The sequence below is a fragment of the Schistocerca gregaria genome, chromosome 7, assembly GCF_023897955.1.
Source record: "Schistocerca gregaria isolate iqSchGreg1 chromosome 7, iqSchGreg1.2, whole genome shotgun sequence".
Lineage (NCBI taxonomy): Eukaryota > Metazoa > Arthropoda > Insecta > Orthoptera > Acrididae > Schistocerca > Schistocerca gregaria.
Window position 1 is genome coordinate 261,162,239 of NC_064926.1, and position 21,628 is coordinate 261,183,866.

The following is a 21,628-nucleotide window of genomic DNA, read 5'->3' on the forward strand; positions in this document are numbered from 1 at the left end:
CATTTACTTTATTAGGTCTTAGTTATTACTCTATATTCACATTGTCACTAGAGTAATCTAATGTTCTTATTTAAACTATTGTCATGATTTAATGCCGATGTGTGAAATGCTGCATGTGTGGAACACTGGTCCGATGTAAGAGGGGGGCCTGATGACCCTAATCTGATCAGGTTAAATAAATAAATAAATAAATATTTTCGGTTCTTACAAGGCGACCTCACCTGCTCCGCATTACCAATTTCGTCCAGATCTATGGTATACGCAAGAAATGACCTGAAATGAAAGTGACAGAAGTGGGAGCTCCAGACGGCCAAGCACTTAAAAAAAAAAAAAAGTTTTTTGCTAGGGTCGAGAGAGAGATTAGCCATCAGTGTTGATGTAGCTTCCAGTCAGCGACTGTCACAACGGAAAGAATGCAGAATAATCAATGGTTGTGACGTCGAGTCTCCCTGCAAAACCTTTTTTTTTCCTTTTTGTTTTCAGTTTTTACGTTACTTACGTTGCAAATAAAGCGAAATAATGCCCCGTATGTTTTGTTTGTTGATATTTTCGTAAAAGACGTGAAATGGAAACGCGAGTGAATATTTTGATCTGCAAATAAATTTCCGTGCCAGGATTGTGATTAGGGCATACAAGACTTTGTGTTTTGTTAACGCCTCATGACATAGGCCGACCAGTAGCCCATTGAGGAGTCTGTCCCGACCCTTCACCTGTGTCTGCGCGCGCGCTGTGTGGACGATGGGTCGGCGGTAGGATTTGTGGTGCTGGTGCGTCGGTTTGACCGGGGAATCTCTGATCGCTACCCCAACCGCTACCGTTTCGACCTTCGCGCAGCTTTCGGTAGTGCCACCCGAATAATAGCTTCCCTGTGCAGCAAAGATCGGCCCATTGGACGTTGGGGCTGGCTACGGAGCGGGCTCGTATTCCTACAAGAGAGGTCTGGCTCTCTTGGACCGAGAATTCAAGAAAAGGCGGTTGAGAGGGCGCCAAACTAATGTCATCATCATTTCATCAAAATCTGGGAAACTTTCAACAGCCTTATGCGATGAAGCCCTACGTGCAGGTGAACAGATGTCTTCTGCTAATGGACTCATGGGGAGCATAAACAATTCCACAGTTATACATGATTTTCAAGATGTGGGAGGTTTGCCTTCGTTTACTATTAAAGCGATTCCCCCAAATGCATTCCGCTAGTGCATTCCTGCGATGTCTGTTTTTGTGGTCGGGTAAAGAATTTGATCACAAAGCTTCAAAACTTTTCTTCTCTCGTTGTGGGGGACAAAGAAATCACATCCCTAGAAAACTGTGTCAAAATCACCAACTATCCTCCCCAATAATTTGGCGAAATGACTCGTGAGTCGTTTGCCGCCAAACTGTGCGAGAACTCTCTATGAATGTAAACAATGTTTGTTTTTGTGTAGATTAAAACAATCATGTAATTGTTAAAATACGGAGTTTATAACATGTACAAGATGACCAGAAAATGACTACTTCCAACTAAAAGGTATCAGATAGATTATATAATGGTAAGACAAAGATTTAGGAACCAGGTTTTAAATTGTAAGACATTTCCAGGGGCAGATATGGACTCTGACCACAATCTATTGGTTATGAACTGTAGATTAAAACTGAAGAAACTGCAAAAAGGAGGGAATTTAAGCAGATGGGACCTGGATAAACTGAAAGAACCAGAGGTTGTAGAGAGTTTCAGGGAGAGCATAAGGGATCAATTGACAGGAATGGGGGAAAGAAATACAGTAGAAGAAGAATGGGTAGCTTCGAGGGATGAAGTAGTGAAGGCAGCAGAGGATCAACTAGGTAAAAAGACGAGGGCTAGCAGAAATCCTTGGGTAACAGAAGAAATGTTGAATTTAATTGATGAAAGGAGAAAATATATAAATGCAATAAACGAAGCAGGCAAAAAGGAATACAAACGTCTCAAAAATGAGATCGACAGGAAATGCAAAATGGCTAAGCAGGGATGGCTAGAGGACAAATGTAAGGATGTAGAGGCTTATCTCACTAGGGCACTAGGGGTAAGATAGATACTGCCTACAGGAAAATTAAAGAGATCTTTGGAGAAAAGAGAACCATTTGTATGAACATCAAGAGCTCAGATGGAAACCCAGTTCTAAGCAAAGAAGGGAAAGCATAAAGGTGGAGGGAGTATATAGAGGGTGTATACAAGGGCAATGTACTTGACGACAATATTATGGAAATGGAAGAGGATGTAGATGAAGACGAAATGGGAGATACGATACTACGTGAAGAGTTTGACAGAGCACTGAAAGACCTGAGCCGAAACAAGGCCCCCGGAGTAGACAACATTCCATTGGAACTACTGACGGCCTTGGGAGAGCCAGTCCTGACAAAACTCTACCATCTGGTGAGCAAGATGTATGAGACAGGCGAAATACCTCAGAATTCAATAAGAATATAATAATTCCAATCCCAAAGAAAGCAGGTGTTGACAGATGTGAAAATTACCGAACAATCAGTTTAATAAGCCACAGATGCAAACTACTAACACGAATTCTTTACAGACGAATGGAAAATCTAGTAGAAGCCGATCTCGGGGAAGATCAGTTTGGATTCCGTAGAAATACTGGAACACGTGAGGCAATACTGACCTTACGACTTATCTTAGAAGAAAGATTATGGAAAGGCAAACCTACGTTTCTAGCATTTGTAGACTTAGAGAAAGCTTTTGACAATGTCGACTGGAATACTCTCTTTCAAATTCTAAGGGTGGCAGGGGTAAAATACAGGGAGCGAAAGGCTATTTACAATTTGTACAGAAACCAGATGGCAGTTATAAGTGTCGAGGGTCATGAAAGGGAAGCAGTGGTTGGGAAGGGAGTGAGACAGGGTTGTAGCCTCTCCCCGATGTTATTCAATCTGTATATTGAGCAAGCAGTAAAGCAAACAAAAGAAAAATTTGGAGTAGGTATTAAAATCCATGGTGAAGAAATAAAAACTTTGAGGTTCGCCGATGAAATTGTAATTCTATCAGAGACTGCAAAGGACTTGGAAGAGCAGTTAAATGGAATGGACAGTGTCTTGAGAGGAGTACATAAGATGAACATCAACAAAAGCAAAACGAGGATAATGGAATGTAGTCGAAATAAGCCGGGTGATGCTGAGGGAATTAGATTAGGAAATGAGACACTTAAAGTAGTAAAGGAGTTTTGCTATTTGGGGAGCAAAATAACTGATAATGGTCGAAGTAGAGACGATATAAAATGTAGACTGGCAATCGCAAGGAAAGCGTTTCTGAAGAAGAGAAATTTGCTAACATCGAGTATAGATTTAAGTGTCAGGTAGTCATTTCTGAAAGTGTTTGTATGGAGTGTAGCCATGTATGGAAGTGAAACATGGACGATAAATAGTTTGGACAAGAAGAGAATAGAAGCTTTCGAAATGTGGTGCTACAGAAGAATGCTGAAGATTAGATGGGGAGATCACATAACTAATGAGGAAGTATTGAATAGGATTGGGGAGAAGAGGAGTTTGTGGCACAACTTGACCAGAAGAAGCGATCGGTTGGTAGGACATGTTCTGAGGCATCAAGGGATCACCAGTTTAGTATTGGAGGGCAGCGTGGAGGGTAAAAATCGTAGAGGGTGACCAAGAGATGAATACACTAAGCAGATTCAGAAGGATGTAGGTTGTAGTAGGTACTGGGAGATGAAGAAGCTTGCACAGGATAGAGTAGCATGGAGAGCTGCATCAAACCAGTTTCAGGACTGAAGACAACAACAACAACAACAAAAACAACAACGTCACCCCAACACTTGTAAATCAACGGTAAAGTAATAAAAGTATCTTATGGTGTATACAACATTCTCATGTACGCCGTAGAATTCCTTCTTGGAAATTTATCTGCAATTCCAAATTTTTCTTTGCCTTTATTTTTAGTGAGAGTGAAGAAATTATTAATTACCAAGAAATTATTAGTTAAACTAATATACTGAGCATTATTTCGGTTTCATTGCAATGTAACTAATGTAAAATTTGAAAATATGTCATGTTTCCGCATAGGGACTCGACCCCACAACCCGGGGAATACCGTTCTGCACTGTTTTCCACTGAGCCGACTTCCTCCTGGAAACCACGGTAACATAAACGGCTCATGCATCGTCTGACCCGCGCCAAAATGCTGTGTTTTCTAAACTGTTGGCCGTCTGGAGCTCCCGCTTCTATGCCTTTCATTTCTGGCCAAGCCCTGCACATAGCATAAATTTGGACAAAATCGGTGATGGCGAGTATGAGCGGTCCCCTTGTTAGTGAAGGCAAGCAAACGCTGTTTACAACGCAGATAAAACGTGTGGTCAGTGTTTATCAGTATGCATTTACCCTGTTATAAAGGCAAGCGCATTACCTCAGTAAAAGGAGATTCATATCGGCAGTATTGGCATCATCACCATCATTATAAACTTTTTAACTAAATACTATTGCTTCTATAACGAGTAAATTACATTTTAGTATCTCACGAAAAGATCCAAACAAAAATACGTTGGTGGTCAGTTACGCTGAAACTGAGAACAATCAGTGTGGAAAAGGATATGTGGTGAGGTGAACTAGGTGGTATTACCATAGTTTTTGAAACCTTTGAGTGGCACCTAAATAAATCAAATTAAACAATTTTATTGTGTATCGGTAGATCAGTTCGCCTTGTGTTAGGTTATCACTTCGAAAGTGTCGTTCCCAGGTGCTTTGTCATCTATCTACTACTCAAAGTCGCTCTTAGATCGCCATTTCTGCCTGAATTTGAAGTTCTTTCAGAAGTCGTGTGGTACACTCGCACACACGTGTGAGCGCAGTTACACAAGCGTACGTGTCTGGACTAACCAAGAAATGCAATCAGAGGTTAATTAGTAGACGAGGTATAATTTTACGTCGACGATGAGGTCATTGGAGACAGAGCTAAAGCTCGGATTGGAGAAGAAAATTCATCGTTAGCTTCCAAAAACTCTAGTGTTCGCCTTAAGCGGTTTACGGAAACCACAGATGATTCGGACTGGATTTGAAACTCCGCACTCTCGATTATGAGTCCGAGGACTTAAGATAGCGCCACCTCGCTCGCTACAGTGAGGGCTCCCTGGAAGGCAGACTAAAATATTATTAAACCTCTTTTGTCTCAGACAGTTGGCTGCAATACGTCAATATTAGACGTGGATGTCGGCACCAACAGTGTGTATCTGAGAAGCCCTTCGTAAATTCTGTGATTTTTCGTTGCTGAGGGAGAGCTGTTCACACAGACGGGCAGTTGGTGACCAAGGTTCGTGACGTCATGTAAGAACTGCCGTAACTCTTTGTCTTTTGGCACAGTCAAGTAAAAAGGTGATTCGTATCTTCAAGAACAGAAAAGTGTCACAGTTTATATATTAAAAGAGCTAGGCCTCTAAGAGCCTGAACGTGGAAGGAATTTTGTGGACGGGAACATTCGTGTGACTTGTTGGACAGTTGTTCCCTTTGTATCTTGCAATCAGCTGTTATTCCCTTTGTCAGTTGCCTCTATGCATGTTCTTCAACGCTTACTTGCTGATAAAATTCTTTCGGGCTTCCGGCCGCATCAAGTGCTTTAAAATCCACGAACTTTCGGCCGAATACCCCTTGACCACAGTCAAGAAGTAGTCGGTTGAAAGCTTGCGGATTTTAAACCGCCTGAAATGGATGAAGCCTGAGAGAATTTAATCAGTATATATTGCCGCAAAGCTATGCTTTCATTTAACGTTACTTATTATTTCGGTCCAAGTTACGTCCTCCGTTCTTTCGACAGATGTCCACAACTTCATCACTGGTAATCCCACCACGTGCTTTCACCGAAGCGAATTTAGCAGACTTGTCTTTTTCTTGCATCGATTACCAACGGTTCAAAAATCCTGTATGGAATATACTGTACTTTTTAAACTTCATGACGCTTAAGTTGGTATTCAGAACTGTTAGAAAATATTTTAAGGTAATTTTGGCCAAGGAGGAGACCAGATCGGTAAGAATCATCATCCGCAGCTTTCGTCAATCATTTAACCCGTTACTGAATGGCGAAAAGCACAGGTCAAGTTGTGCCAACCGGATCAGCTAGCTTTCGCTTTCAAGAGGGAACATCTCGATATAGGACAGATTACAGCTATGCAGCCTGGACGTACTGCCGAAGCCTTATTTCTACATTCGACGTGGTATCCAAAAGCTTCCTGAATTTGAATTTTCAACGTAAATGGTTAACAAAAATACCGAAACAGGCATATCCATCTTGCATCTGCGTATCCAAACGTCTAAAGTTCAGTGGCTTTGTTAGATGGTGAACTTATTCCTGTTGTCATGTTTTGTGACTCTACGGTTTTCCGATGGCTACCTGAAAGAACAGCGTTTCTGTATAAGTTTTCGTTTTAAACTTGCAGCCAGCCGTTGTGGCCGAGCGGTTCTAGGCGCGTGTTCCCACCCTCGCCATATGACGAGGTTAGGTTCAGAATCACTATGATAAATCTGGAGTGATTATCGATACTCAGTACTGTTGTCGACGTAGATCGCGTGGCGCTTTGGCAGACCGAAGGTGCGCGCGCGTGAAAGCTAGCCCTTTTCTTTAAGCAGTGTGAAGTGGAACGTGGGAGAGGACGGCGCTTGCTAGAGGGGTCCCGGGCGGAGCGAGGCAGATCTGGGTCTACTATGAGGCCGGTAGGGGGGGGGACCAAGAATGGTCCCAAGGTGTGTGCTGGACCGCGAAAGCACGATGCCGCATGCAGAAGTTATTTGTGGCTCACGGATCTTGTTAACAACTGCGCTGGAAGAAATTTTGTGTGGTCCGTTGTACTGCTCGGCGGGTTTATCCTTGTGATCAAGTCCTCTGCTCGATCACTACTCGAGCGGTTCTATGCGTTTCAGTCCGGAACCGCGCTGCTGCTACGGTCGCAGGTTCGAATCCTGCCTCGGGCATGGATGTCTGTGATGTCCTTAAGTTAGTTAGGTTTAAGTAGTTCTATGTTCTAGGGGACTGATGACCTCAGATGTTAAGTCCCATTGTGCCCAGAGCCATCTGAACCATTTTTTAAACTTGCAAAAACCACTGCAGAAATGCGTCAAATGCTGAAGGAAGCTTTTGGAGACAAAGCTTTAGATCAGACCTTGGGGGCAAGTTAAGGTACACGTGAATGTATTCTCCCAGAAGAATTTAACGCGGTAAACACTGCGGCGATGTCTGTTGCATGACTGCTTCAGGATGATCAGAAAGAAGGTGGTGTGGAACACTGCAGCCAACTTAAACAACTGCTTCGAGGCGATCCAGGCTGCTTTTCAAAAGTTATCACTACGAACATTCTGTTTATGGCTAAAGATAATGGTGTCATCAATACGAAGGTTGGCTTGAAAATTACGGTGCTTTACTTGGCACGCCCCTTTGAATGTGGCGCGCTCTTGCCTTCTTCCACCAGTTATAGTGCGACATACGGTTTAACATATATCCGAACCACAGGGCAACAAGGAATTTTTCAGGCTAACATATGTTGCTAGGTGAGATAGAAGTGATGAATGACAGATAAAAAGGTTAGGTTTAATGGGGACTAGAACCCAACATCTTTTCATATTTGTTTACCACTTTACCATTGAGCCACACGCAACAATCGTCCTAGACAGGAGTGGCGTACAAACTATTGGGTACCGGCACTCCATGACAATGCATGATTAATACGATCTAAAGTATTCAGGAATTTGTGACAAAAATAAGATAGTAATTACTATATAACTACCGTATTCACCATATTGTGTAGTGTGTGACCTCTTTTCTTTCCCCAAGATGAACAGCAGGTGAAAGGAGTGGAGATTTAATACAGTGGAAAAGTGGAGATGCAGAGGGCACTAGCAACCTAACAAAGAAATACTTCCATGCTCCATTTCAAAAGTGACAGAAATGTAGCGAATGGCGTATCCACTTCCAAGGGAACTATGTTTCAAAGCGATAGTGCAGGATAAAGGCTAGGTAAGACTTGATAAGTTCAAGTAGTGCATTTCGGAAACGTTTTGATACCACCTCTTATATCTTCATATAGTCCTCTAGAATATTTCAAACTACACTCCTGGAAATTGAAATAAGAACACCGTGAATTCATTGTCCCAGGAAGGGGAAACTTTATTGACACATTCCTGGGGTCAGATACATCACATGATCACACTGACAGAACCACAGGCACATAGACACAGGCAACAGAGCATGCACAATGTCGGTACTAGTACAGTGTATATCCACCTTTCGCAGCAATGCAGGCTGCTATTCTCCCATGGAGACGATCGTAGAGATGCTGGATGTAGTCCTGTGGAACGGCTTGCCATGCCATTTCCACCTGGCGCCTCAGTTGGACCAGCGTTCGTGCTGGACGTGCAGACCGCGTGAGACGACGCTTCATCCAGTCCCAAACATGCTCAATGGGGGACAGATCCGGAGATCTTGCTGGCCAGGGTAGTTGACTTACACCTTCTAGAGCACGTTGGGTGGCACGGGATACATGCGGACGTGCATTGTCCTGTTGGAACAGCAAGTTCCCTTGCCGGTCTAGGAATGGTAGAACGATGGGTTCGATGACGGTTTGGATGTACCGTGCACTATTCAGCGTCCCCTCGACGATCACCAGAGGTGTACGGCCAGTGTAGGAGATCGCTCCCCACACCATGATACCGGGTGTTGGCCCTGTGTGCCTCGGTCGTATGCAGTCCTGATTGTGGCGCTCACCTGCACGGCGCCAAACACGCATACGACCATCATTGGCACCAAGGCAGAAGCGACTCTCATTGCTGAAGACGACACGTCTCCATTCGTCCCTCCATTCACGCCTGTCGCGACACCACTGGAGGCGGGCTGCACGATGTTGGGGCGTGAGCGGAAGACGGCCTAACGGTGTGCGGGACCGTAGCCCAGCTTCATGGAGACGGTTGCGAATGGTCCTCGCCGATACCCCAGGAGCAACAGTGTCCCTAACTTGCTGGGAAGTGGCGGTGCGGTCCGCTACGGCACTGCGTAGGATCCTACGGTCTTGGCGAGCATCCGTGCGTCGCTGCGGTCCGGTCCCAGGTCGACGGGCACGTGCACCTTCCGCCGACCACTGGCGACAACATCGATGTACTGTGGAGACTTCACGCCCTACGTGTTGCGCAATTCGGCGGTACGTCCACCCGGCCTCCCGCATGCCCACTATACGCTCTCGCTCAAAGTCCGTCAACTGCACATACGGTTCACGTCCACACTGTCGCGGCATGCTACCAGTTAGGATGGAGCTCCGTATGCCACGGCAAACTGGCTGACACTGACGGCGGCGGTGCACAAATGCTGCGCAGCTAGCGCCATTCGACGGCCAGCACCGCGGTTCCTGGTGTGTCCGCTGTGCCATGCGTGTGATCATTGCTTGTACAGCCCTCTCGCAGTGTCCGGAGCAAGTATGGTGGGTCTGACACACCAGTGTCAATGTGTTCTTTTTTCCATTTCCAGGAGTGTATGTCATTAAAAGGAAATGCCAGTAAGATGAGAATTTTATGTGTCGTCAACATTGGTATCATAAAGACAGAGGAAAAAAAGCGACAATATGCTGTTTATGAATTCACCCTGTGGTGATGTGGAAAAACCAGGATGGCCTGACAGGCTTACTGCATTCGCTCCTCCCACCAACGGTCAGTATCCACCTGCTTAGCTGAGTAATAACGTGCTCGTTTCCCATTCAAGCGGGTCCGGGTCCGATTCCCGGCCGGGTTGGATATTTTCTCCGCTCGAGGACTGGCTGCTGTGTTGTCATCGCCATCATTTCATTCTCATCACCGGCCCGCAAGTCGCCCAATGTGGCGTCGACTGAAATAAGACTTGCACTTGGCGGCAGAACTTTTCCGAATGGGGCCTCCCGGCCAACGATGCCAAACGCTCATTTCCATTTTTACCAAATGTTAGTAGCGCAGATTTGAAAAGGGTCCGGCTCATGGCGTTCTGTGTCTTTTATTGCAAGAGTCGGTCAGCTGCAGTCGAGATGGCAGATGCGGGTGAGGGCCAAATACCTTCTGTCCCGGGGCAAACTGATATTCGCGTTTACTCCGGCTGCTGGCACTGTCTGCTTGCAGCGCCGCTAACAGGGACGCTAATGATCTGCTGACTGCAGACCCCGAAGTCGTCCTCTTTTCGGGACGAGAAGAAAACTTCGCAACAGCTTTGGATGTGGACTTGAGGCAGATAATCGTCTGTGACATTTTGGCTCTCATAGTGATTAAGTGTGTGTGTGCGTTTATCCTCTTGGAAGGTCTTTAGGCAAAACGTTTCCTCGGGTTTGGTAAAACAAACTTTTGTTTCTGAACCAACATAATTCAAATCCACTTACGTTTACCTTCATTTCGTGGTTTTCTTATATCGCATCTGCCTCACTACTCTCTCGGCAAACAGAAGGAATTGTGTTGTCTCAGTTGAGCTGTCCATGATCACACACAAATGTGACCTGGAAACAAGAAAGATGTGGCAATGAATAAAAACAAAAAAAAAGAAAATAACTCTGGAGTGGCAGTCAGTACAGGAACGAGTTCCAGATGTCCGTCTGGCCGGACACATTAAGGATTTCCACGTTTCCTTTAGATGACTTGGGGCGACTAAAGAGATGCTTGATATATGAAGACAATAATCGATTTTCCTGCCCCAAGCTTGTCTAAATCCGAGCTTGTGCTACGTTTTTAATGATTTCCTTACGGCAGTGAGTTTAGCTTTTCTTGCTTCATTCAGTTTGATAAGGACAAGAGATTGCTTACGTAGAATTTTCGTCGAATGATCTTGGAATTATAATCAGGGACGTCCCTACTAATATTGCGATTTTTATCTTTTTTCTGTTTACAACTCGAAATCGATCAGCTTTTCATAAATGGCTCTGAGCACTATGGGACTCAACTGCTGTGGTCATCAGTCCCCTAGAACTTAGAACTACGTAAACCTAACTAACCTAAGGACATCACACACATCCATGCCCGAGGCAGGATTCGAACCTGCGACCATAGCAGTCGCGCGGCTCCGGCTGCGCGCCTAGAACCGCGAGACCACCGCGGCCGGCTTTTCATAAATAACTCCCCATTCAAACTGAAAGTACATAAAATTTCCTACAAATTTCACTATTTAGGATTTTTCCTTCCAGCTAACGTTGGCGGTCGAACGCTAGGTAAAAATTGGTGTATTTCGCCTGTTTCCGCAAAAACGCATTTTTTTTCTGTCCGTAACTGTAACTCATTATCAAAGGCTGCAATTTAGGCTTAAATTTGATTGGAGTGCACCACGAGGTTAGTAAACCGCTGCTGCTTAGCCCCTCTCGCCCCAGTTCAGAGGAGTGACTCAAACACAGCAAATATCGACTGAAGATATGGACTACAAACAGCTGACGACCAGATTTCAGGCGCCGGCGTGACTGGCAAGAGCCGATCACTGTATACGATGCAGATCGGGTAAATATTTTCGTGAAGGTCCCAATGTTGCAACTGCAGCGGATAATAGTGCATTCCGAGGCCGAAGACTGTATAATGGCTACCCATTCTTACATTAACTTTTACATTCCTCCTTTGCTTCGGCGGAGATAGAACAAATACTGAGAAATAAAATGTTGCTTCATTGGTGATAAAGAGTTCATTTCTGTAGGAGGAGCGTAGAAATCACGTATTCGCCGTAGCCCACGAAGATGTTGAAAGTGTAATGTTGATAACGTGCGATAAAATATCAATATTTACAGGGAAGTGCGGTTTAGGACGCAAACGATGTAGGCACCTTACGTCTATCTGATTGCGTTATGTTGAATAGAAAACGAAAAGCAGAGGAAAAGAGGCAAAGCGAATTAAAAATTGCTTACTTGATCCACTCATCCTGAACTGAGATTTTCCCTAATCATTTCAAACATTATCGCTGCTATTGTATTTGTTAGTACAATGTTATTTTACTTTCGACAAGAGATTATCCATCATTTAATTGTTCTGGTCATTCAGTTTTAAAATTGCGGACGTGTAATGACATTTGATTTTCATGTGTTGTTGACCTACATCCAATGAAATTAAAAACTTAAATAAATAAACGTTGTCCGAGTTAAGATTGTCCTGAGGCCAGCTTGGAGCAGAGTAACAGATTCTATGTACAAAATCATTACGGCAAAAGAAACGCTTTAGAACGATCGCTACCAACGATCTGTTATATGCAATGCAGACCAATAGTGATTCAATGTTGTAGAAAAGAGTGTGATGCTTCTGTTTAAACATTCGACAGCTGAATTTGTCCACAGCGCATATTTCTCATTACATCTCCAATTTGCAGAAGCACGTAATCGAACGTCGGCCCTAGAGGACATTTTCATGTTTAGGATGGGTGTATATCGTTGACAACAAGATTCCATCGATTCTGAGACAGCTTAGATTGCGTGACCAAAACACTGAGAACAGTTTATTGTCATACGAGTCTTAAATATGTTGCTGACAGAGGAAAAGACACGCTAGAGCAAATTGTTAAATCAGACCCTTATGGAAACCCAAGTTCACATTATTTATCCGCCTTAAAATGCACACACAAGTTGCCAAATATGGCGTTCTGGTTCGCCCAAGTGTATTGTTGCAAATAAACTTAGCACAATCAAAAATAATCACGTGGAACACAGGAAAAAAATATTGATCTGCAAATTCAACATACCTAACTCGAGCATTGATTCCACACGAACGCTTTATATGTATCCAGAATGAGATTTTCACTCTGCAGCGGAGTGTGCGCTGATATGAAACTTCCTGGCAGATTAAAACTGTGTGCCCGACCGAGACTCGAACTTGGGACCTTTGCCTTTCACGGGCAAGTGCTCTACCATATTCTTTTTTTTAAAAAAAAAATCTCATTTTGTTCGTTTTCGTTTGTTGTATCTGCTCGAAGCGGACGTCGAAAGACACCCGTTTTAATTCGTTATTGATCCGTTAACTCAGTTTTTTTTTTTATCACAGAGAGCAGCTAGCCCTCTGACCGAACGCGCTGAGCTACCGTGCCGGCTACCATCTGAGCTACCGAAGCACGACTCACGCCCGGTACTACAGCTTTACTTCTGCCAGTATCTCGTCTCCTACCTTCCAAACTTTACAGAAGCTCTTCTGCGAACCTTGCAGAACTAGCATTCCTGAAAGAAAGGATATAGCGGAGACATGGCTTAGCCACAGCCTGGGGGATGTTTCCAGAATGAGATTTTCACTCTGCAGCGGAGTGTGCGCTGATATGAAACTCAGATGGTAGAGCACTTGCCCGCGAAAGGCAAAGGTCCCGAGTTCGAGTCTCGGTCGGGCACACAGTTTTAATCTGCCAGGAAGTTTCATATCAGCACACACTAAGTTGCAGAGTGAAAATCTCATTCTGGAAACATCCCCCAGGCTGTGGCTAAGCCATGTCTCCGCTATATCCTTTCTTTCAGGAGCGCTAGTTCTGCAAGGTTCGCAGAAGAGCTTCTGTAAAGTTTGGAAGGTAGGAGACGAGATACTGGCAGAAGTAAAGCTGTAAGTACCGGGCGTGAGTCGTGCTTCGGTAGCTCAGATGGTGGAGCACTTGCCCGCGAAAGGCAAAGGTCCCGAGTTCGAGTCTCGGTCGGGCACACAGTTGTAATCTGCCAGGAAGTTTCGCTTTATATGTAGTTTGCAGCCTTAGCCAGCCGCATATGGCACCGAAATTCATTCATAAATTGGGGAAATTACTGCAGATTGTCTTGTACACTTACGTTGTTAGCTGCTTATCCCCTGGTACTGTTGGACGAGTTGTCCGAGTGTCGGCCTCTGGTATCTAAGTTCAGTTGTTAAAAGCCAGTTGACATCTAGTACCAGTACATTTTTCAAAAAAATGGTTCAAATGGCTCTGAGCACTATGGGACTCAACTGCTGTGGTCATCAGTCCCCTAGAACTTAGAACTACTTAAACCTAACTAACCTAAGGACATCATACACATCCATGCCCGAGGCAGGATTCGAACCTGCGACCGTAGCAGTCGCACGGTTCCGGACTGCGCGCCTAGAACCGCGAGACCACCGCGGCCGGCCAGTACATTTTTCTTCGAACTCGAAATCCATCGCACGCTATGTCACACAAAAAAATGTCTCCGGAAAAGCTTAAAACATCAGATTTCGCAGCCGAACTTACAGTATAACTAGTGGCACGAAGGCAAAAATAAAATTCTGACAAAATAGACGATTGTATCTTCACACGGTACCCGGTTCGAATTAATGTCTTGTATGATTGTTTCTTGACTTTCCGTGGTTCTAAAACTGTTATTTTTTTTACTGTTCTTGTTTGTAATTAAATGTCACTTCCAGTCACCGAATTAACTTATAATGTATTATGTTGTAACTTTTTCTGATTAGTATACGATTAACATTAGAATTTAGAGCTTTGTTTTGGACAGAACGTGTGAACTGCTAAGACTGATCTTTCTTCGTGGGTCGAATGGAGGGGTTGGGGTGACGGGAGAAAGTGCACCGTACAGCACAACACTACCCCCACAGTGCGAAAAGTAAATTGTTGCACCTATTTGGGGCTGGAACTTACGTTTACATTCTAAACACATCTAACAGAATATTCTGATAATGAATTTTTCCAAGTTATTTACCAAAACACTCATCACCCATATTGGGAGCTGCATTGTAACACACTCGTGTTTATTTGTATCTATTGATCAGTTTCGAAAATAAATGCTGACACTTTTTTTCCTAGGAAGCTCTTATTATAGGCGACAACAAAAAACAGTGCCAAATCAGGTAGCTAAAAACCTAGTTTTTTGCGGACCCTGGTAGGTTTGCAGTATAATAGTCGGGGAGAGGTAGCTTTTATTGGTTCCAGTCCCTTCTAACTGTACTCACACTACATTTAGTAATAGATGTTTCCCTTTTTATAGCTAGCAATAGCGAATCACTTGCCATTATTGTTGACGTTGCGTTTGTTCTTTGTATGCTCGACTCATTGAAATTGATGTGGAGTGAGAACTCTTTCACTCGCTGGTACTTTTCTACTAAGCGCACTATGCCTTTGACGCCCGCGAATATATATATATATATATATATATATATATATATATATATATATATATATATATAATCAATCTGTCAGTGGTAATTCGGAAGAACTCGAAGGGGCGGCTGTCACGGGGGTCAGATATCGATTTTACAGCGATGACAACAACTACAGCGACAGAAGATGAACGATATTGATTTTGTGTATAGCCTTCCTAGTAATCTCCATTCCAAACGATCAATTTTTCAAGTGATGTATTTTTTTAAATTAAGTCATAGGGCTAAGTGGGTAGATGATTGAGGGTAAGTGGATCAGTTTTAGTCGAAAGTAATACCACACTAAGACGAGATGCAAAACTGTGTAATGATTTTCGAGGAAGCGGTTAGGCAGGAACCTTATAGCACAGCTTTAATTGCTGCCACTGAAACGATCAGTAATCATATTTGCAGTATTGCTTCTCCTACGGATTACTTTTGTCAGTAAAAATGATTCATTTACCTTGACTCAGACACCTACAGAAACAATGATCACTTGAAATAAAGATTGCTTGACACGAGAGCCGCGTGGTCTTCATTGTACGAATAGAGTATAGAAGTTCATTACAAACGCAAATGAGCTCGTCTTTCTGAGTTAATTATGCCGCTGTATTTTGTATAAGTAAAAAAAAAGTACCTCCAACATCGTAAAAGCCATGTCTATTTTTAAATGTTTCAGACCTACGCAATTATCATTGTCTTTCGATATTAACATATACGTTTAGCAAGGAGAACGTAAACGCCACTGGCGCTATATTTTGTCGTATACGAATATCACGAAATTTGTAGTGCTGGAAACCGACGTGATGTTTACCAAAAACAACCTTGGCAAAATCAGAAATACTTCGAAAATATGCAGACAGGCGACACCTCTGTAAGTAAGTGGAAATGTGACAAAAATTCTACCACTGATAACGTTTTAAGTCAACAAAACGAAACGTGTGTGAAACTATAAGATATTTTTTTTAGTACATGCATGCACAGATTTTAAATACCTTCGATAAACGTCGGAGCGGAATTTGACATCTTACACTATAGATCAATCTGTTAGCACAATCTTCACTTCAAAGCCACATTCATCGGCTTTGCCAACTCATCAACAAAATTAGCACCTTTCAGTGATTTCAGTGTTTATTTATTAGAAATGTGCTGATGTGAATATAATTTCTCACATTATACAAAGTAAATTTCTAAAAAAAGCTCACTATATGAACATCTTTTGTCTTATTACCGTCACGTCTGTAGTAAATTATTTGTATGTTACCGCTACCTGACAGGCAGTCTTCGTCTAGCCAAGACGCTGCACATCAGCCAGTTGGCGGACGACTGTCACACAGACACATCCTTGTTCCTGATATGGACGTTAGAAATGACTTCTTGTTTACATACACTCAGGGGCGATGCAACTATTTGCTGTCGATCGTTGTATACATGTGCGGGAAAATGGGCATGTAACGATATGTGATTAGTGATTGATGTTGTCAGTTTACATAAGCAACTAAAATTTTCCCTTTAGGTAAGATACTTCATATTATCACATAATATAGCATTTTTATTGTGTCACATTTTAATATTTTCCCTTTATGCCTATAGGATTTTTTGTTTAATTAGGGCGACTTAGCTCTGAAAATACGACGCTGTGCACTGAATATCACAAACCGAAAAATATTTTAGATTCGTATGTGTTGCAAATGAAAACGCGAGTGTTGAACGTATTTTTTATTGTACATTTTTTTTGCACAATTTTGTGTACTTTTAGATCTCAAGATGGGTTGGTAATGAGCCGAAAACGGCAATAGCCGACACAGGCAATCGGTAAAGAAAATTAAGGACTTGACAGAGGATTTTTATTCACTCGTGTTTTATGTCCCATTTCAGCCTAGCCTAGACCTTGAGTTAACAGGCCTCTCCGTCACCACAACTTAGATTTTAGAGGGAGGAGGCCAACGTAATGTAAAGAGCTGTCAGCGTTAAGGACGTAACCGAGAAGCGTGAACGATTACCACGACCGTAACCGCATCTGTCGAAGCGCTGCGTTCGAATGCAGCAATCGAGTGGTAATTGTGCAGAAAATACAGGGTGGCGAACGAAATGCGTTACCATTTTGTTTTTGGATATAAACTTCATTGTCAATACAAACTGAAAGGAACATATACTACAATGAAGAGCCGTCCATGGAGATTTGTTGCCGGCCGGTGTGGCCGTGCGGTTCTAGGCGCTTCAGTCTGGAACCGCGTGACCGCTACGGTCGTAGGTTCGAATCCTGCCTCGGGCATGGATGTATGTGATGTCAAAAATGGCTCTGAGCACTATGGGACTTAACATCTATGGTCATCAGTCCCCTAGAACTTAGAACTACTTAAACCTAACTAACCTAAGGACAGCACACAACACCCAGTCATCACGAGGCAGAGAAAATCCCTGACCCCGCCGGGAATCGAACCCGGGAACCCGGGCGTGGGAAGCGAGAACGCTACCGCACGACCACGAGCTGCGGACTGTGTGATGTCCTTAGGTTAGTTAGGTTTCAGTAGTTCTAAGTTCTAGGGGACTGATGACCACAGATGTTAAGTCCCATAGTGCTCAGAGCCATTTGAACCATTTTTGGAAATTTGTTCTAACTCAGCACATGCTCAATATGTCCACCATTTCGTTTCCTAACTTCCTTCAAACGAACACTGAAGTTAGTGATTACCCTACGGCTTATGTCTTCCGTAATTTCACTGCACGCTTGAAGAATAAGTCTTCTGAGCTCCATTAAATTCCACAGCTTCTTGCTACTGCCTTGACCTTCAACACGCAGTGGTTCATGCAAGATGGAGCAAGGCCACATACTGCAAACACTGTGTTGGAGTTTTTACACGAGCATTTCCACATGCGAATCATTTCACTCAGGTTTCCAGGTCGCTTCAATGACGGACAAAATTGGCCCCCCAATAGTCCAGACCTCAATCCACGTGACTTTTTTCTTTGAGGGTACCTAAAGGAAAAAATTTTCCCGAAGCGTCCACGTGATTTAATGGAGGTCAGAAGACTTATTCCTCAAGCTTGCAGTGAAATTACGAAAGACATGTGCCCTAGGGTAATCACTAACTTCAGTGCTCCTTTGAAGGAAGTTAGGAAACAAAATGGTGGACATATTGAGCATGTGCTGAGTTAGAACAAATCTCCATGGACGGCTCTTCATTGTAGTATATGTTCTTTTCAGATTGTATTGGCAATAAAGTTTATATTCAAAAATTAAATGGTAACACATTTCGTGCGCCACCCTGTACATTCCTAACAGCCGGTATGTCTGGCGCGGTAACAGCAGCGTCATGGTATGGAAGCAGTGAGGCCTTGGAAGGTCGCTGGAGGGAGTTGGCACCATGTCTGCACACACAAGTCACCTAATTCCTGTAAATTTCTGGAAGGGGGACGATGAGCTCCGACACCACTTTCAATTTCATTCCAGAATTGTTCGATCGGTTTCAGATCCCTCGAGTTTGGGGCGGGAAAGGTGTCTGTGTGTGTGTGGGGGGGGGGGGGGGGGGAGCAGCATATTAACTGGAACTCGTCAATGTGTTTCTCGAACCACTCTATCACACTCCTTGCCTTGTGACAGAGCGCACTATCTTGTTGAAAAAAGATACTGCTGTCGGGAAACATGATCACCATGAAGGCGTGTAAGTGATTTGCAACCAATGCACTATACTCCTTGACCGTCATGGTGCCTTTCACGAGATCCACTGCACACATGGATGGCCACGTGATGTTTCCACAGAGCATAAAGGAGACGCCGCCAGTCTGTCTCCGTCCCGCAGTAGAGTTGTCAAGGAGCTGCTCCCCTAGAAGACGACGGATTCGCCCCGTCCCGTGGCACAATGAAGAAAGTATCGGGATTAATCAGACCATGCAACGCTCCGCCACTGCGCCAACATCCAGTGCCGATGAGCACGTGCCCAATAAGTCGTAGTTACCGATGTCGTGCTGTTAACATAGGCACATGCGTGAGTCATCGGCGCAGCAGGTCCGTCGTTAGGAGTGTTAGGTGCACTGTGTGTTGAGACACACTTGTACTCTGCCCAGCATTAAAGTCTGATGTTAGTTCTGCCACTGTTCACCGTCTGTCCTGTTTTACTAGTCTGCACAGTCTGCGACGACCCAACCCCACGACGTCTAGACATGCTTTCACCTTGGCTTTCCCACGTGTTGAAGACACTCACCGCAGCAGGCCTCGAAAACCCAACAAATCGTGCGGTTTCCGAAATGCCTCGTGCGGCACCTCCGGACCATCACAATCTGCCATCGGTCAAACTCAGATCGTGCGCGTTCACCAATCTGCACGCAAACACCACACTCATTGATACACTACTGGCCATTAGAATTGCTACACCACGAAGATGACGTGCTACAGACGCGAAATTTAATCGACAGGAAGAAGATACTGTGATATGCAAATGATTAGCTTTTCAGACCATTCACACAAGGTTGACGTCGGTGGCGACACCTACAACCTGCTGACATGAGGAAAGTTTCCAACCGATTTCTCATATACAAACAGCAGTTGACGTGCGTTGCCTGGTGAAATGTTGTTGTGATACCTCGTGTAAGGAGAAGAAATGCGTATCCCCACGTTTCCGACTTTGATAAAAGTCGGATTGCAGACTATCGCGAATGCGGTTTATAGTATCGCGACATTGCTGCTCGCATTGGTCGAGATCCAATGACTGTTAGCAGAATATGGAATCGGTGGGTTCAGGAGGGTAATACGGAACGCCGTGCTGGATCCCAACGGCCTCGTATCACTAGCAGTCGAGACGACAGGCATTTTATCCGCATGGCTGTAACGGATCGTGCAGCCACATCTTGATCCCCGAGTCAACAGATGGGGTCGTTTGCAAGACAATAACCATCTGCACGAACAGTTCGACGACGTTTGCACAAGCATAGACTATCAGCTCAGAGACTATGGTTGGGGTTACCCCTGACGCTGCATCACAGACAGGAGTACCTGCGGTGGTGTACTCAACGACGAAACCTGGATGCACGAATGCCAAAACGTCATTTTTTCGGATGAATCCAGGTTCTGTTTACAGCGTCATTATTGTCCCATCCGTATTTGGCGACATCGCGGTGAACGCATATTGGAAGCGTGTATTCGTCATCGCCATACTGGCGTATCACCCGGCGTGATGGTATGGTGTGCCATTGATTACACATCTTGGTCACCTCTTGTTCGCATTGACGGCACTTTCAACAGTGGACGATGCATTTCAGATGTGTTACGACCCGTGAATCTACCCTTCATGCGATCCCTGCGAAACCCTACACTTCAGCAGGATAATGTACGACCGCATATTGCATGTCCTGTACGGGCCTTTCTGGATACAGAAAATGTTCGACTGCTGCCCTGGCCAGCACATTTTGCAGATCTCTCACCAACTGAAAACGTCTGGTCAATGGTGCCCGAGCAGCTAGCTCATCACAATGCACCAGTCACTACTCTTGATGAACTGTAGTATCATGGTGAAGCTGCATGGGCAGCTGTACCGGTACTCGCCATCCATGCTCTGTTTGACTCAATGCCCAGGCGTATCAAGGCCGTTATTACGGCCAGAGGTGGTTGTTCTGGGTACTCATTTGTCAGGATCTCCGCACCCAAATTGCGTGAAAATGTAGTCACATGTCAGTTCTAGTATAATATATTTGTCCAATGAATACCCGTTTATCAACTTCATTTCTTCGTGGTGTAGCAATTTTAATGGCCAGTAGTGTATTACATGCATCGTGCGTGAGTCTCAGTGGCACTCATTAGGCGGAAGGTGACGCTGCTATCGCCTGAACCGGTTTGTATCGATAATAGGTTGGTGGTGATAATTTTCTGGCTGATCAGCGCATATACTGATCGGCTCGGCGTTTAGCGCTTGCATACCTGCGTTGGCGGGGGTCTTGGAGCCTCGGTGTTCGTCGTCGACGTGGTGGCGATGCGCGGGATCTTTATTCCGCGCCGTCTGCTGTAGCCCTGCCTGGCGAACGCTGCCGCGTCCACCACCTGCATCAGCAGTAGCAGCGCCGTCGCCACGCAGAACGCTGCCCTGGACTCAGCTGCCACCATCCTCACCGGCCGACTGTCGTAGAGCTACTGAACATCAGCCGCGGCGCCCCAGTAAACAAACAGACATGGCCTAAGAGCTTGCGAGACTCCGGAGACCCGGAAGTGACGTCAAAATGACGTGTAGGTGTCCATCGGCGCATTTTGAGTACGGCTGAGTTTACAGTGGCTCCGATAACAGTTGCTGGACGCTGGCACCAGAGGTCGTAAGCTAACATCGGCCGACAGTACATCCGATCCCTTACGCCAGCTTCTGGCGGTATCAAGGACATTAGGTTGGATTAGGTTAGAATCCATTTTCTGTATGAATTAGGTTAGGGTCTAGCGTCCATGGGTGGTATGGGTACCACGACACCTCTGCGGTTGGAGAAGAGCGCTACATTGCTGCTTTTGCATCTGTGTTTTTGCTCTTAAAAAGACACCGAATGCACCTTACTTGGCTACATCTGTCTCGAAAATAACGTGACAAGTAGCGTACACTCTGCCCTCAGTTAT

General features: G+C 44.6%; 1 protein-coding gene across 1 annotated transcript in view; it reads right to left on the reverse strand.

Moving 5' to 3' along the window:
- Positions 1-21,168, reverse strand: part of LOC126281161 (uncharacterized) — a 61,168-nt gene extending 40,000 nt beyond the window's left edge. The window contains exon 1 of the mRNA XM_049979832.1: positions 20,954-21,168. Coding sequence (XP_049835789.1) covers positions 20,954-21,136 — 183 coding nt within the window. The 5' untranslated portion in view covers positions 21,137-21,168. The remainder of the gene's footprint in view (positions 1-20,953) is intronic.
- Between the last annotated feature and the right edge of the window lie 460 nt (positions 21,169-21,628).